Here is a 16,700-nt window from a genome sequence, read left to right as displayed (position 1 = left end):
TTCTGTCCGTCCCTGAGCTGCTGTACAGCATCACTGCTTTTCTCCAGACCAACAGAGTCACTACGTCTCCATGGAAACGTAGAAAACCAATCCAGGGGGAGGGGCAAGATGCTGGAATGGTGCTGATTCTTCTTGTCAGACCCAGGATGATGGTGATGGTGGTGGGAGTGGTGGTGGTGGTGGGAGTGGTGGTGGTGGTGGGAGTGGTGGTGGTGGTGGGAGTGGTGGTGGTGGTGGGAGTGGTGGTGGTGGGAGTGATGGTGGTGGGAGTGATGGTGGTGGTGGGAGTGATGGTGGTGGTGGGAGTGATGGTGGTGGTGGGAGTGATGGTGGTGGTGGGAGTGGTGGTGGTGGGAGTGGTGGTGGTGGTGGTGGGAGTGGTGGTGGTGGTGGGAGTGATGGTGGTGGTGGGAGTGATGGTGGTGGTGGTGGTGGTGGGAGTGGTGGGAGTGGTGGTGGTGGTGGTGGTGGTGGGAGTGATGGTGGTGGGAGTGATCAGCTGGTGCCAGTATGTTTGCATTGGAGCTGAACAGGACACATTTTTACATTCCCCAACACTACCACTGACTAAGAAGGAGGCAGTCTGACTCACTGGTTGGCAACGACTAGAAACATATCCTGCACCCCCAGGTCTGGTTTCTGGTTTGACTTTGGTGTTCAGACTTGATCCGATGTTCACCAGGTCCAGAAGGAGCAGTAGGAGAGGCAGCCAGAATTCACCATGTTGATTTACTTGTCTTTAATCCACTGGAAATTAAATGAAAATGAGAAATGAAATGAAAAATACTTTTATTAATCTCCAAAGGGAAACTCAATATTGTAGTATATAATAATAATAATAATAATAATAATAACTAGAGGAGGTCTTGTTCCGGAGGCTGATGGCTGCTGGCAGGAATGATCTTCTGTATCTTTCAGTCTTACATCGGACCTGAAGAAGCCTCTCACTGAACACACTTTGTTGTTTCATCACTGTGTTGTGGAGAGGGTGTGAAGAATCCTCCATCATCTTCATCAGCTTGTGCAGCATTCTTCTTTGGACAATCAGCTCCAGCGGCTCCAGAGTTACTCCAAGCACAGAAGCAGCTTTCTGGATCAGTTTGTTGATTCTCTTCAAGTCTCTGGTTCTGATGCTACTACCCCAGCAGATGCTGCAAAGCTGACTGCACTCTCCACAACAGACTCATAGAAGATATGCAACATCTTGGTGCAGACATTAAACCATCTCAGCTTCCTTAAGAAGTACAGTCTGCTCTGACCTTTCTTGTAGATGTAGTCAGTGTTGCATTTCCAGTCCAGTTTGTTGTCCAGCTGAACTCCAAGATACTTGTATTCCTCCACCACCTCCACCTCCTCTCCCAGGATGGAAACAGTGCTTTGTTTATTCTTCTTCCTCCTGAAGTCAACAATCATCTCTTTTGTTTTGCTACTATTTAATATGAGATGATTGTCGCCGCACCATTTAACAAACTGACTGACCAGTTCTCTGTACTCTGCTTCTTGTCCATCCCTGATACACCCCACAACTGCAGAGTCATCAGAGTATTTCTGCAGATGACAGGACTCAGAGTTGTACTGGAAGTCTGAGGTGTACAGAGTGAAGAGGAATGGCCAGAGTACAGTTCCTTGTGGTGCACCAGTGCTGATGACCTCCATCTCAGACACACAACCTTTCAGTCTCACAAACTGGGGTCTGTTTGTGAGGTAGTCATAGATCCAGGTGGTTGTGGAGGTATCCACCTGGAATTTATGGAGCTTCTCACATAACAAAGCAGGCTGAATGGTATTAAAAGCACTGAGAAATGAAAGAACATGACCCTCAGAGTGCTGCCTGAATGGTCCAGATGAGAGTGTGCTCTCTGGAGCAGGTATATGATGGCATCTTCAACCCCAAGTCCATTACGATATGCAAACTGGAATGGGTCCTGAAAGGTGTTTACTTGCTTGTTGAGGTGAGCCAGTAAGAGTCTCTCCAGGACTTTCATGATGTGAGATGTCAGGGCAACTGGTCTGTAGTCACTTGGTTCAGCTGGTTGTGTTTTTTTAGGCACTGGAACAAGGCAGGAGGTTTTCCACAGCACTGGGACTCTATTTAGTCTCAGACTGGTGTTGAAAAGGTGCTGGAGAATCGGACATAGTTGTTCTGAGCAGGTCTTGAGAACTCTGGGACTGACACCATCTGGACCTGCAGCCTTGTTCTGGTTCAGTTTCTCAAGTTGCTTCTTAACCTGATTGCAGGAGACAAACAAGGTGGAGGTCTCAGGATGTCCTGATGTGGAGGGAGATGAAGCTGTGTTCTGGTCCATGACTGAGCTGCAGGGTGACAGATTGGAGGCGTGACAGGAAAGCAGTGGGCTTATGGAGGGTGTGTGGTCTGTTGGGCTGGAGGTAGGGGGTGAACTGAACCTGCTGAAGAATATGTTCAGCTCATTAGCTCTGTCCAGACCTCCATCAGGCTGGTCCCCCTTTAACTTGAAGCCGGTGATCTTCTTCATTCCAGACCACACATCCCTCAGGTTATTCTGCTGGAGCTGACTTTCTAACTTCTTCCTGTAGTCCTCCTTGCACTTCTTAGTTTGTGTTTTAAGTTGTTTTTGTGTTGCCCTCAATAACTCCCTGTCTCCATCCCTGAAGGCTTTCTTTTTTATGTTCAGCAGCTTTTTCAGGTCACTGGTGATCCAGGGTTTATTGGGGAAGCACCTCACTGTTCTTGTTGGGACGATGCTGTCCACACAGAAGTTTATGTAATCTGTCACACACTCAGTCATGGCGTTGATGTCGTCTCCATGAGGTTCACAGAGGACGTTCCAGTCTGTAGCCTCAAAGCCTCCTCTAAGAGCATCTTCAGCTTCAGCAGACCAGATTTTGATAGTCTTTGTGATGACTGGTTGCTGCTGAACGACGGGTTTGTAGGTGGAGGTGAGAAGAACCAGATTATGGTCAGATCTTCCTAAAGGAGGCAGGGCAGAACAACTGTATCCATTATTCATATTTGCATAAAATAAGTCCAACATCTTATTTTCTCTGGTGGAGCAGCTGGCAAACTGCTGGAATGTTGGTAGAGTTGCAGAGAGGGAGACGTTGTTGAAGTCTCCGGAGATCGCCATGAATGAGTTTGGATGCTGTGTTTGTAGCCGAGCAACGACGGAGCTGATGACATCACAGGCTGTGTCTGGTGCGGTACCAGGTATTATATAAACCGCTACCAGAATAACACAGGTAAACTCTCTGGGTAAATAATATGGACGGAAGCTCACAGCTAACAGTTCCATGTCCCTTGTGCAAATCTTCTCCTTGACAGTAACATGTCCAGGATGACACCAACGCTGGTTAACCAGCACTGCAATTCCACCACCCTTTAGCTTTCCGCTGTGTTGTCTACTGCGGTCTGCACGGACCGTTTTAAAGCCCGGTACAGAAACATTACAGTCAGGGATGTGTTCATGCAGCCATGTCTCGGTGAAGCACATAATACTGCACTCTCTGTATTCTTTCTGAGACCTTGTTAGCATCTCCAGCTCGTCTGTTTTGTTAGCTAGCAATCTCACATTACCCATGAGGACGGTCAGGAGAAATGGTTTAAATCTCCATCACTTTCTCCTCTGTCTGACTCCTGCTCTGCATCCTCTTCTCTTTCTTTTCAACTCCATCGGAATTTGATGTGTTGTTTCGCTGATAATCCTGATTTGGGAGAGGTTAATCAGTTGATTCCGATTGTAAACAAGTCTTTCGTTGCCATGGAGACTCATCATAACAAGTCTTGAAAGAGCAAATATATGCAGAAAAATCTTCCTTGCAGCACACCCTCCGAACCGGCATGAAATCCTCAGGGGGAAAAAAATGCTTAATTTGAGGTAATATCTATGTGAGAAGAGTTTGTACTTTGAAAAAATCAAGATAGCAAGTCAGAGCTAGTCTCAGATTTGGCAGCTTGTACTTGTGCGTGGAAAAATGTCTAACTTTATACACAATTCTGTCATCTGGCCAAACGATGGCGGTGGAGAAACGACTGTCTGCAGGCACGTCGTCCCAGCATCACGTTCTTCATGTCTTCCTAATAATTATCACAAAGTAAACTGTCATAAACATGTTGACTAATTTGAGGTAATGTCTATGTGAGAAGACTTTGTACTTTGAAAAATATCAAGATAGCAAGTCAGCGCTACTACAATTTGCTGCCATCAGATGGCACAATCTAGAATGGAAGAGAACCCAAAAGCAGACTCCTGGTTTTTGACCAGGGCTCCCATCATTGGAACCAGTAAAGTGAATGTTCATGGTTCTTCAAACAAACCACTCTGTTCAATTCAATTCAACTTTATTTATAAATCACGGCAATGCCATCTCAAGACGCTTTACAGACAGAGAAGAAAACATAATGAAAGCCAATTCATAACAGCCTATATAAGGAAACCAACAGATTGAGTTGAGTCCAACTCAGTCTCCCATCCTGAGCAAGCACACTGGCAACAGTGGGAAGGAAAAGACTCCCTTTTAACAGGAAGGAAACCTCCGGCAGAACCCGGCTCAGGACAGGCAGCCATCTGCCTCTGCTGTGTGGGGGGAAGAGGACAGAAAGACAACAGACAACAGGAACTGCTACTCCCGGCCAGGGAGACCTGCTGAGACAGGAGACATACATGTTAATGATGCAACACTGTTATGGGGGGGTAAAAGAAAGAGATAAAGAGAAAAAGAAAGAAGCTCAGTGTATCAGGAAATGTCCCTCAGCAGTCTAAACCTATAGCAGCATAACTAAGGGATGCTAACCATCCCTAGCTATAGGACTTATCAAAAAGATAAGTCTTCAGCCTAGTCTTAAAGGTGGGGAGGGTGTCTGCTTCCCTAACACTAACTGGGAGCTTATTCCATAAGAGAGGGGCCTGATAACCAAAGGCTCTGCCTCCTGCTCGGCTCTTTGAGACTCTAGGAACCACAAGTAAGCCTGCAGTCTGCGAACGAAGTACTCTGCTTGGTATATAAGGAACAATGAGGTCTTTGATATATAGTGGTGCCTGGTTGTGGAGGGCTTTATATGTAAGGAGAAGGATTTTAAATTCTATTCTAGATTCAACAGGCAGCCAATGAAGAGAGTCTAAAACTGGAGAAATATGATCTCTCCTGCTGGTTCTGGTCAGGACTCTGGCTGCAGAATTCTGGATCAGCTGAAGGCTTTTCAGGGCATATTTAGGACAGCCCAGTAATAGAGAGTTACAGTAATTTAGTCTCGAAGTAACAAAAGCGTGAACCAGTTTTTCTGCATCACTCTGAGACAGAATGTCCCTAATTTTGGCTATATTACATAAATGAAAGAAGGCTGTTTTAGTAACCTGCTTAATATGTGGGCCAAAGGACAGGTCAGGGTCAAATATTACTCCAAGGTTTCTCACTGTAGCACTGGAAGCTAAAGTAATGCCATCCAGGTTCATTACAAAACCGGAAAATTTAGCTCTGAGTTTTTCAGATCCAACGAGAATTACTTCAGTTTTATCTGAGTTTAAGAGGAGAAAATTTCTAGACATCCAAGTCTTTATGTCTATGAGACAATTTTGTAGCCTATTGGGCTGATTTGTTTCATCTGGTTTAAAGGATAAGTATAGTTGAGTATCATCTGCATAACAATGAAAGTTTATTCCATGCTGTCTAATAATTTTGCCTAAAGGGAGCATATATAGCATGAAGAGTACTGGTCCAAGTACAGAACCTTGAGGAACTCCATGACTTACTGTAGTTTGTGAGGAGGACTTGTCATTTACATGAACAAACTGAAGTCTATCAGATAAATATGATTTAAACCAGCTTAACGCTGTACCTGTAATTCCAATCACCTGTTCTAGTCTGTGTAACAGAATGTTATGATCGACTGTATCAAATGCAGCACTAAGATCAAGCAAGATAAGTACGGACACAAGTCCTTTGTCTGAGGCCATAAGGTCATTAGTAACTTTCACCAATGCCGTCTCAGTGCTATGATGAGCTCTAAATCCTGACTGAAACTCCTCGCATAAATTATTTCTGCTCAGGTGGGCATGTAGCTGAGCGGAAACTATTTTCTCCAGAATTTTGGACATAAACGGGAGATTAGATATAGGTGTAGGAGCCATATTATAAGTCATGAATGTCTGCGAATATGCTGATGTGTGCAGGCTTGATTGGCACTTGGGTGGAGGGTGTGTCACTTTGGGTGTGAACGCACACATTACAAATAGTTGCACTCACCTGAGTGCATCGTTTTGGCTGTAAGGATGCAGAAGTGGGGTGAGCTCGGGAGTAAACTTTTTGTTGACCACAGTTAGATGTTTTTGCTCTGCGTATTATTTGTTCATTGTAATTTATTTAAAGTAACTATAAAAATAAACAAACGCAATAAGGAGAACATACATCTTAGTGCAATATCTCCCGTGTTTAGCCTGCAGCGGCTAAGTAGATAATGGCGTTGGACAGTTAGCCGCAACAATTATTCACCAAAAAAGTTTAATCTAGTGTTGAGAAGATGATCTGGGGATGCTGTTTTTTTAACTTGAATTCCTGGAATTTTTGTGGACAAGTTTTCGTTGTTTAAGTGACGCGTGGATTGCCGTGATTGGAGCGCATCATCCTATGTTCATCCATGTCAGGTTTGATTCATTCATTGCAGCCCTTGGAGTTTAAGGTATGACTATTCTTGTATGAAATAGTTTTTTCTATTTAAATAGACTTAATTTCCCCTAGTAGGCTTTAGCAGTACAGCCACATTAGGTGGTGGTTCTGATTTGTTTTGCCTGTTAGTGGTGGTTATAGTGGTTGAAGCTATATGGTTGGGAGCATCGCCGCAGTTGTTTAAGACAGACCGTCTTTTTCAAGACCGACGGTATTTAGATGCATAAATACCCGCCGCTCACCAAAATTAGGGTGAGTTTAGTTAGATGTGGGTAGGCAGTTTAGAGGGGAATGTAAGTCAAACACTTGGACTGTATTTTAATTTAATCTGACTTCTCATAGTTATCAGTATCTGTCACTTGGTAAAGGGCTGTATGAATTGAATATGGGATATGAATTTTGTATGACTTTGTTTATTTTTGGTGTTGGAAAATGGATCCAGGTGAAGGACATTCAAGTTCTGATGTTTGTGAACAAGATGAACAGAAAAGACAAGTAAAACTTACTGCTAAAGCTTTGGGAAATAAAATTGAAAGACTTCAAGCAGAACGGAAAACAAAGGTTAATAACATAAAGGCTGTTGTAAAGGTGATTAAAGAGCTTATGCAAGATGAAGGAAATACTTCTCACATTCAGTCTCATCTTAAAGATTTGTCTAAGCTGTTTGAAGATGCAGATCAGCTTCACAAAACTGTGATTACTTTGCTTCCTGTCGAGGAACAGGAGAAGCAAAATGTGTGGTTTTCTAGTGTCCACAACCATAGTTTTGAATTTATAGAAGATGTCAAGAAGTGGCTTTGTAATGTAAATGGCCAACCTGGTCAACATTCTAATGAGAAGAAAATGGAGGATGATAATGATGCATCAAGGCCACAGCCATTTTGTACGGAATTGGCTGATCCCCATAATGAGAATGAAACTGGTGTCTCTCAACATTCAGAGGGAAGTTCAACAACTGAAGATGATGTTCAACCCCATGATAGCGTTTCTAATGTAGAGAGTAAAAGATCAAGAAAAAGGAGTTCATTAGGAGGCAAATCCAGTATTTCATCTACCTCATCTGCACGTATTAAAATTGAAGCAGATCTAGCCGCACTTGTTGTTCGCCAAAAACTTTTGAAGAATAAACATGGTTTGGAAGAGCAAGAAGAACAACTTAGGCAAAAGAGAGAACAACTTGATGTGGAAATGGAATTGGCTGTTTCAATGGCAAAACTAAAAGTGTTAAGATCTAGAGGGAGTTAAGTAACGTCTGGTTCCGGGCACTGTAAATCTGATGCAATGAATGATTTGCAGATTACTGAGCAAACATTAAATGTAGATGCTGAAACATATGTTCCTGTAATGCCTGTGCAGACACCATTGGGTATTTCAGCAGGTCATCAGCAACATCAATCTGAAACGAGAGGAAGGGTTCAGAATGCGAGGCCAATGCATCAGACCAATGTGTACAATCAGCCAAGGCTGCAGAAGCAGCAGGGCACTCTGTTACATTCACCGTCACGTGCACAGTCGCAAGCTGCTTCCTCCGCAGCTTTAATGCAAAGTGATGCTGAGCATTCTAACTTAATGTCAGTATTGGTGAAACAAAATGAAATTACTTCTTTGCTAGTGGAGCAACAGTCTTTATTTTTACTCCTAAGAAGAGATATTCAGAATTTTGATGGTGATCCTTTACAATACCAAACCTTTATGAGAGAATTTGAACATAGCATTGAGGAAAGAACACCAAATGCTAAAGATTGCTTGTATTTTCTTGAGCAGTACACTAGAGGTCAGCCAAGAGAGCTTGTTAGAAGCTGTCACCATATGTCACATGATGATGGATATGCCAAAGCCAAGTCATTGCTGCAAGAGCATTTTGGCAATTCTTTGAAGGTGGCATCTGCCTACATGGAAAAGGTTTTGACATGGCCAATGATAAAATCAGAAGATGTAAAAACTTTGCAGGCATATAGTTTTCTCTAGAGAAGCTGCTGTAATGTAATGGGTGAAGAAGGGTCAATGCACGAGTTGGACGTACCATCTAACATGCAAATGATTATTTAAAAAATTGCCTTATAAACTCAGAGATAAGTGGAGAAATGTTGTCTGTGATTTAAAGGAAAGGTTTCAAAGACAAGATACATTTAAAGATATTGTAGAGTTTATTGAAAGGCAAGTCAAAATTGCAAGTGGCCCTCTTTTTGGGGATAAACAAGATCCTACAGTAGCTCTAAGAAAGGAAACAAAGAGCTCAAAGAGTAGATCTGATTTTAAAACAAAAGAGAGTAGCTTTGCCACAACTGTTCATTCAGTAGAAAGAAAAGTTGAACCTGGGGTAAAAGAGAAGAAGGATGCATCACTCAAGAAGGCATGTCTGCTTTGTGGAGCTGGACATACATTAGATGTGTGCTCTTTATTGGGAAAGAAAACACAGTGCAAAAATTTCCTTTTTGAAAGACAATGGGGTGTGTTTTGGTTGTTCGTGCATAGGGCACAGGAGTAAAGTTTGTCGGAAGCGCCTTTCTTGTAATGTATGCAATTTAAAGCATCCTACTATATTGCATATCTACCCAGTGAAAAGGGATTTTGGTGCAGTGCAAGTTAAAAGAGAAACTGACATGGCGAAGGATCATGATGTACTGTCTGTACAATCTAGTGGTCTTACTTGGGCCGGTGAGAATGGCTGTATACTTTCTATATTACCAGTGAGAGTAAAGTCAAAAAAGGGAGATGAGTCAGTGGTGACTTATGCCTTTTTAGATCCTGGAAGTTCGGCATCTTTCTGTACCGAAGGTCTTATGAATAGATTAAAACTTACAGGGAGAAAAACTGACATTCTGTTAAGGACAATGGGACAAGAAAAGGTGGTCGGTAGTCACATTGTCTCGGACTTGGAAATAGCTGGGTTGGATGATGATGAATTTTGTGACTTACCTGATATGTTCACACAAAAGATTATGCCTGTCCATCATAGCAATATTCCACAGCAGAAAGACCTGCAAAGATGGCCACACTTAAAGAACATCAATATAAAGGAGATTGACTCAGGAGTGGACTTATTGATAGGAACCAATGCTCCCAAGGCCTTGGAGCCATGGGAAGTCGTTAGAAGGGTTGATGGAGGTCCTTATGCGGTCAAAACCATGCTAGGTTGGACTGTAAATGGTCCATGGAGAGGAGACAATGACCATAATACTTGTGTACAACCTGATGTTAGCATCAATAGGATTTCTGTTGCAAGGCTTGATGAGTTGTGGCAGAAACAGATCAAGGTTGACTTTCCTGAATGTATTCAGGAAGAACAGCTTGGAATGTCAAGGGAGGATCATCTCTTTATGTACTGAAGACAACCAATGGCATTTCAGTCAGAAGGCAGTCGATACTGTTTTGCATGGTTTCTATGTTGATGATTGCCTTGTGTCAGTAGGTTCTGAAGAAGAAGCATTACAGCTTTATCGGGAACTCCGGGCTTTATGTGCTAAAGGAGGCTTTCAGTTGGTTAAGTGGGTCAGCAATAGTCGCAAGGTGCTTGCCAGCATACCTCAGGAAGAAGGATCAAAGGAGGTAAAGGATCTGGATTTGGATAGTGATTCATTGCCTCTAGAACGAGTCCTTGGTGTGCAGTGGTGTGCCCAGACAGACTTCTCTAGGTTTAAAATCAACCTGAAAGACAGATCTGTTACACAGGGAGGTATATTATCCATTATAAGTTCTATCTATGATCCTTTAGGATTTTTGGCACCAGTTGTCCTCTCAGCCAAGGGAATTCTTAAGGACTTGTGTAGGAGACAACTGGGTTGGGATGACACATTACCAGATGATGCAATGCAAAGGTAGATGAAATGGCTAGAGGAGCTCCATCATTTAGAGGGTTTTGAGGCTGACAGGTGCTTAACCCCCCCCCCCCCCCCCCCCCCCCCCCCCCCAACCATGGAGAAGTGGTTTCTGCACAGTTGCATCACTTTGCGGATGCAAGTGAGTTTGGATATGGAACAGTATCTTATCTGTTACAGCATAATACCCTTGGAGAGGTGCATGGTTCATTTTTAATGGGAAAGGCACGTGTTGCTCCATTGAAACCGGTTACCATTCCTTGTATGGAATTAACAGCTGCTGTGCTTGCAAGCAGAATGGATAAGATGCTGAGAAGGGAGCTGCAGATGAAGCTGCAGGAATCTGTTTTCTGGACAGATAGCACATCTGTGCTGAAGTACATCAGGAAAGAGACCTCAAGGTTCAAAACATTTGTAGCTAATCGGGTGTCTGAGATACTGACACTTTCCAATGTGTCTCAGTGGAGGTATGTGAATACATCAACTAACCCTGCAGACATGGCCTCTAGGGGAGCTAAAGTGGAAGTTCTCTTAAAAACTGACACTTGGTTGTTGGGTCCCAAGTTTCTTAAGCAGCCTGAAAGAGAATGGCCAGTAAATCTTGATGCATCTGCGCTGGTTTCACCACAAGATCCTGAGATTAGAACAAGTGTGTTTGTGAATGTAGTCCAAGCAGATGGATTCAGTTATGCGTTTTATCAATCACTTCTCTTCATGGGTTCGTCTGAAAAGAATGGTGGGATGGCTTCTTAGGTTCAGGAGCTTGCTTTTGGATCTTGCAAAAAGAAGAAAGCAGCTGAAGATTACCCTCTCTCTGTCTGACCTGGATGAAAGGCAGCAAGAAACTGAACTACAAGAAGAGATGAAAACTGTCAGGTTGCAAGAGGTCCCCTTATGCTTGAGGAGTTTGATGCAGCTGAGACAGCAATTATCACTTATAGTCAGAGAAAGAGGTATCCTGATGAAGGGAAAGGCTTGCAGAAAGGGGAAGGTGTGAAAAGAAGCAGTCATCTTTTCAAGCTAGATCCTGTATTGGAGGATGGTATTCTGAGAGTAGGAGGAAGACTGGAAAGAGCATCTATGCCAGATAAGGCTAGACATCCTGCTATATTGGCTAAAGATCTCCATGTTTCAGATCTTATTTTGTATTATATACACCAGATAACAGGACATGGACGACGTAATCATATGCTATCCATGTTGTGGCAAAGATTTTGGATTCCAGGTGCTAGTGTTGCCATAAGAAGAATACTGTCGAAATGTGTTGTTTGTCGCAGATTACATGCTGCTCCAGGACAGCAACAAATGGCAGACCTTCCTGAGGATAGAGTTTTCCCTGATGAACCTCCATTTTCTCAAGTGGGGGTGGATTGCTTTGGGCCTTTTGAGGTCAAAAGAGGAAGGATTACAGTGAAGAAATATGGAGTGATATTTACATGTTTGGCTATAAGAGCTGTACATCTTGAAGTGCTGTCTTCTTTAGACACAGATTCTTTTGTTAATGCTTTGAGACGTTTCATTGCAAGGCGTGGACAAGTGATTGAGATGCACTCAGACAATGGTACAAACTTTGTTGGAGCTGAGCGTGAGCTGAAAGAAGCGATAATGAAATGGAATCATGCTCAAATTAACGATGTTCTTCTTCAAAAGGGAATCAGGTGGATTTTCAATCCCCCCACAGGATCCCACCATGGTGGAGTGTGGGAGAGATTGATAAGATCTGTGCGTAAGGTGCCAAATTCCATACTGAAGGCTCAGATTCTTGACGAGGAAGGTCTCCATACTGTTTTATGTGAGGCAGAGGCTATTATCAATAGTCGCCCCATAACGAAGGCATCTACGGATCCTCACGACTTGGAAGCACTAACTCCAAACCATCTGCTGCTACTCAAGTCCAAACCATTGTTACCACCAGGAGTGTTTGAGAAGGATGATTTACATGCCCGACGACGATGGAAGCAAGCACAGTATATGTCGAATCAGTTCTGGAAGCGCTGGGTAAAGGAGTACTTGCCTCAACTGCAGGAGCGTCAGAAATGGCAGACCACCAGACGTAATTTCATTCCAGGGGACATTGTTGCTATTGTGGATGACTCTGCTCCTCAAAACTCATGGATGATTGGAAAGGTGATTCAGGTGGTTCATGATAAAAAGGGACTTGTGCGACAAGTTCGCATATTATAAGCCATATTATAGACATGAATGTCTGCGAATATGCTGATGTGTGCAGGCTTGATTGGCACTTGGGTGGAGGGTGTGTCACTTTGGGTGTGAACGCACACATTACAAATAGTTGCACTCACCTGAGTGCATCGTTTTGGCTGTAAGGATGCAGAAGTGGGGTGAGCTCGGGAGTAAACTTTTTGTTGACCACAATTAGATGTTTTTGCTCTGCGTATTATTTGTTCATTGTAATTTATTTAAAGTGACTATAAAAATAAACAAACGCAATAAGGAGAACATACATCTTAGTGCGCGTCATCAATATCTCCCGTGTTTAGCCTGCAGCAGCTAAGTAGATAATGGTGGTGGACAGTTAGCTGCAACAATAGGTCTATAATTTGCTATCACCTCTGGATCCAGAGATTGCTTTTTAAGTAAAGGCTTGATTACAGCAGTTTTAAATGATTGTGGTACATATCCTGTCACTAAAGACATATTGATAAGATTTAGTAGTGATGTATTAATTAAAGGGAAAATGTCCTTAAAGAGGCTCGTTGGGAGAGGATCTAAGATACTGGTGGATGGTTTAGATGAAGCTATTATTTTAGTTAATTCAGAGGGTTGGACAGGACAGAAACTATTTAGACACAAGTCAGATCCTGGTTCTGTCCATGGAAGTAGACCAGGGTAGTGAATCAAACTGTCCCAGTTTGGATAAAGTCATAGTGAGATGTGTTGTTGTCAGTAAAGTGTTAAACAGACTGGAGCTGTCCGCGCATCTGTCCGCGGATCTTAGAAGGTGATGAGGACGCCTTAACACAGCTAACAGTTACAGAATCTTATTTATTATTAATTCTATCTTTTATGTACTGATCGGACACAGTTGTGACCTGATCAATACAGTTTTAAATCTAATGAAAATTTGATTTGAACTTTTCTTTGTTTTAATGTTAAGTTTTTGTTATTTAAAAGAAATTGTCCGCCGTATTCTTTCTCAGGGCAACATGAAGACGCTAATACACGCTTTTCTCACCAGTTTCGTTCTGCTTCTCCCAAAAAGAGAATTTTGGCTCTTTAATTATTATATAATTCGGCTGCACATGTCCTGACAATGACCAGGAGGCGGGCTTACATTACACATGTTTTAAAGTCATTGTATCGGCTTCCGGTGTGTTTCAGGATCAATAGTATTTATTTATTTTTACTAGTTTATAAATGTTTCAACGGTTTTGGGCATTCTTATCTTCCGGATTTGCTTTAACTTTAAAAGCCCTGGACTCTGAGATCCTCCTGCACGGGTCTTTTAATCGCTTCTGAAGTCAGGATATGTACCCATGGGGTCAGGATTATAGCCCCTGCCCATGGAGCAGCATGCCAGAGGACCTCAGGGCTGCAGAGAATGTTCTTGTTTTTAAAAGCAGCTTAAAACTGACCTTTTTAATTTGACTTTTATTTAGTATTTATATTATATTTATATTTGTCTTAGTGTGGATATTTCATCTCATTTTAACTTTTTAAAAAGCTTTTAAAATTTCCGTTTAGACTTTCTGTTTTACTCTGTTATATTTTGTAATTGACATAACTCTTTTTTTTCTTTACTGTTTTATTAACTTTATGCAGTTTTTCATTTTAGTGTGTTTTTTGGTGCAGAAGGAGCCGTCTGCTCCAGGTGTGGCTGCGCGGCCACCTTTCACATCATTAATCTTGTGTACATTTGAGTGTGTAGGAAGGGTGGGGGTGATGGAGTGCTTTTATGAGTGAAACGCTTAGTGTTACATTTCATTGTCGGAAAAGTGCTTTAAAAATAGTTTGATTTGATTAAGATTTAACTTAATGTTGTGTTCATCTTGCAGGGAAATAAATGTGTCTTCAACCTGTGTCGAGGCTGCTGTAAGAAGAAGGCTTTTAAAGAAGTGGCAGATTGTCCAAGTCAGTACATCTGAACCGAAATCATCATCTAATCATCAATCATCAATCAATTTCTTTATATATCTTTATTTATACAGCACGTTTCATACAAAAGCTGCATCATAGTTTAACATGTCAATCACGTTTACATACGCACACAACACACATTCTCACACAAATTCAGAACCTACTCAACAAGTAGTACCCCAGGTAGCGTGGGACCGATGCATCACCGCCGTTTGGACAAGTTCACCTTCTAGTTCTTTATTTGGAAATACATTTGGTTCAGTTTGACAGTCGCAGAAAAACAGGATTTTAATCAGAATTCTTGTCCATAGTAACACAACTAATGAGGACTTGATGAGTTTCTTCTTCTGCTTCCAGGTCACGGCCTGAGGTTCAAGACCAAGGCTGACAAACGGAAAGCTGAGGAACAGGAGCACACAAAGAAGACTGACAGTCTGCAGGACTCTGATCCAAAGATGGATATGCAGCATCAGGGCCCGACTCTGAGTCCAGGGCCCGACTCTGAGTCCAGGGCCCGACTCTGAGCTCACCAGCCTCGGTGGTCGGATGTGTGTACAAAGCTCTCGATGGGCCTCCTGTATGTAACTGGTGATTGGAGGATCAGAGGGTCACCGATGCATCAAGGAACCAGAACGCCAGAGATGAGGATCAGGATTTGGTCCAGACACACCTGAGTGTGTCCACTTAGAGACTGTTGGACATTAAACTAGTTTTTCTGATGTTTCTGCTCAGAGATGCTACCTCCCCCTATGTGTGCTGGTCAAACCACGTTGCGATGAAATGGACCTTTGAGCTCATTAGAAAACAAACATTTTGGGAAGATGAATTATTTGTTTTGAAAAAGAAATTCTGGGTGTATTCGGTGCGATGTGAAAAAATGATAATCTGCTCCTCGGCAGGCGTTAACTCAGTAAATCTGATAACCCAGTGTGTCCTTCCTGCTGCTGCTGGACCTCCGAGTCTCTGTTAGACATACTCCCATCCAGGGGACTTTATATACCACAGCAGGATGTGCAGGTGCCGTGGCTGCAGAACAAGCCCAGATTATTTAATTTAATAAATTGGAACTGAAACAGTTTCATGTAAATATCAGTTAACATCTGCACTCCCAAAGTGGGCAGGAACGAATGGAAAATACCAAAGAAAAAGAGACTAAACACTAAACCTGATGAATGTTAGTTTACAGGAAATTCATGAGGTTTGTGCAAGAAGCTAAATAGTCATAAATAAGATATTATTACAAAATAATAGACCAATATAACAATAAATATTATTATTCCCATCCTGCATGTCTACTCCCGCTCTTTTTAAGTGTGTAAAAATGTTATATCAATCATGTCGTCAATGAGCAAATGATCAATCAATTAGGTATAAACAAAATCAAATTGCATCCATTAAATTGATATGTGATCAGACGGGATTTAGCTTCCATACATAAACTAAAGATGTAAATAGTTGCAACATGAAGTTGGCGTGGGATGAGCTGATGTCCCGGAGCGTTGCAGGTAGTTGACGTGGGATAAGCCGATGTCCCGGAGCGTTACAGGTAGTTGACGTGGACGTGGGATGAGCCGATGTCCCGGAGCGTTGCAGGTAATTGACGTGGGATGAGCCGATGTCCCGGAGCGTTGCAGGTAGTTGACGTGGGATGAGCCGATGTCCCGGAGCGTTGCAGGTAGTTGACGTGGGATGAGCCGATGTCCCGGAGCGTTGCAGGTAGTTGACGTGGGATGACCCGATGTCCCGGAGCGTTGCAGGTAGTTGACGTGGGATGAGCCGATGTCCCGGAGCGTTGCAGGTAGTTGACGTGGGATGAGCCGATGTCCCGGAGCGTTGCAGGTAGTTGACGTGGACGTGGGATGAGCCAATGTCCCAGACCGTTGCAGGTAGTTGACGTGGACGTGGGATGAGCCGATGTCCCGGACCGTTGCAGGTAGTTGACGTGGACGTGGGATGAGCCGATGTCCCGGAGCGTTGCAGGAAGTTGGCGTGGGATGAGCCGATGTCCCGGAACGTTGCAGGTAGTTGGCGTGGGATGAGCCGATGTCCCAGAACGTTGCAGGTAGTTGGCGTAGGATGAGCCAATGTCCCAGAACGTTGCAGGTAGTTGGCGTGGGATGAGCCGATGTCCTGGAACGTTGCAGG

At 43.1% G+C, this 16,700-nt stretch overlaps 1 protein-coding gene across 1 annotated transcript in view; it reads left to right on the top strand.

Annotated features, from left to right (window-relative positions):
* Positions 1-15,762, top strand: part of dus1l (dihydrouridine synthase 1-like) — a 32,556-nt gene extending 16,794 nt beyond the window's left edge. The window contains exons 13-14 of the mRNA XM_079252294.1: positions 14,474-14,549; positions 14,913-15,762. Of these exons, the coding sequence (XP_079108420.1) occupies positions 14,474-14,549; positions 14,913-15,079 (243 nt within the window). The 3' untranslated portion in view covers positions 15,080-15,762. The remainder of the gene's footprint in view (positions 1-14,473; positions 14,550-14,912) is intronic.
* Positions 15,763-16,700: the final 938 nt, after the last annotated feature.

The sequence above is a fragment of the Telmatherina bonti genome (genome assembly GCF_933228915.1).
Source record: "Telmatherina bonti genome assembly, chromosome: 14".
Classification (NCBI taxonomy): Eukaryota; Metazoa; Chordata; class Actinopteri; order Atheriniformes; family Telmatherinidae; genus Telmatherina; species Telmatherina bonti.
This window is presented reverse-complemented; position numbering and strand designations above follow the sequence as displayed.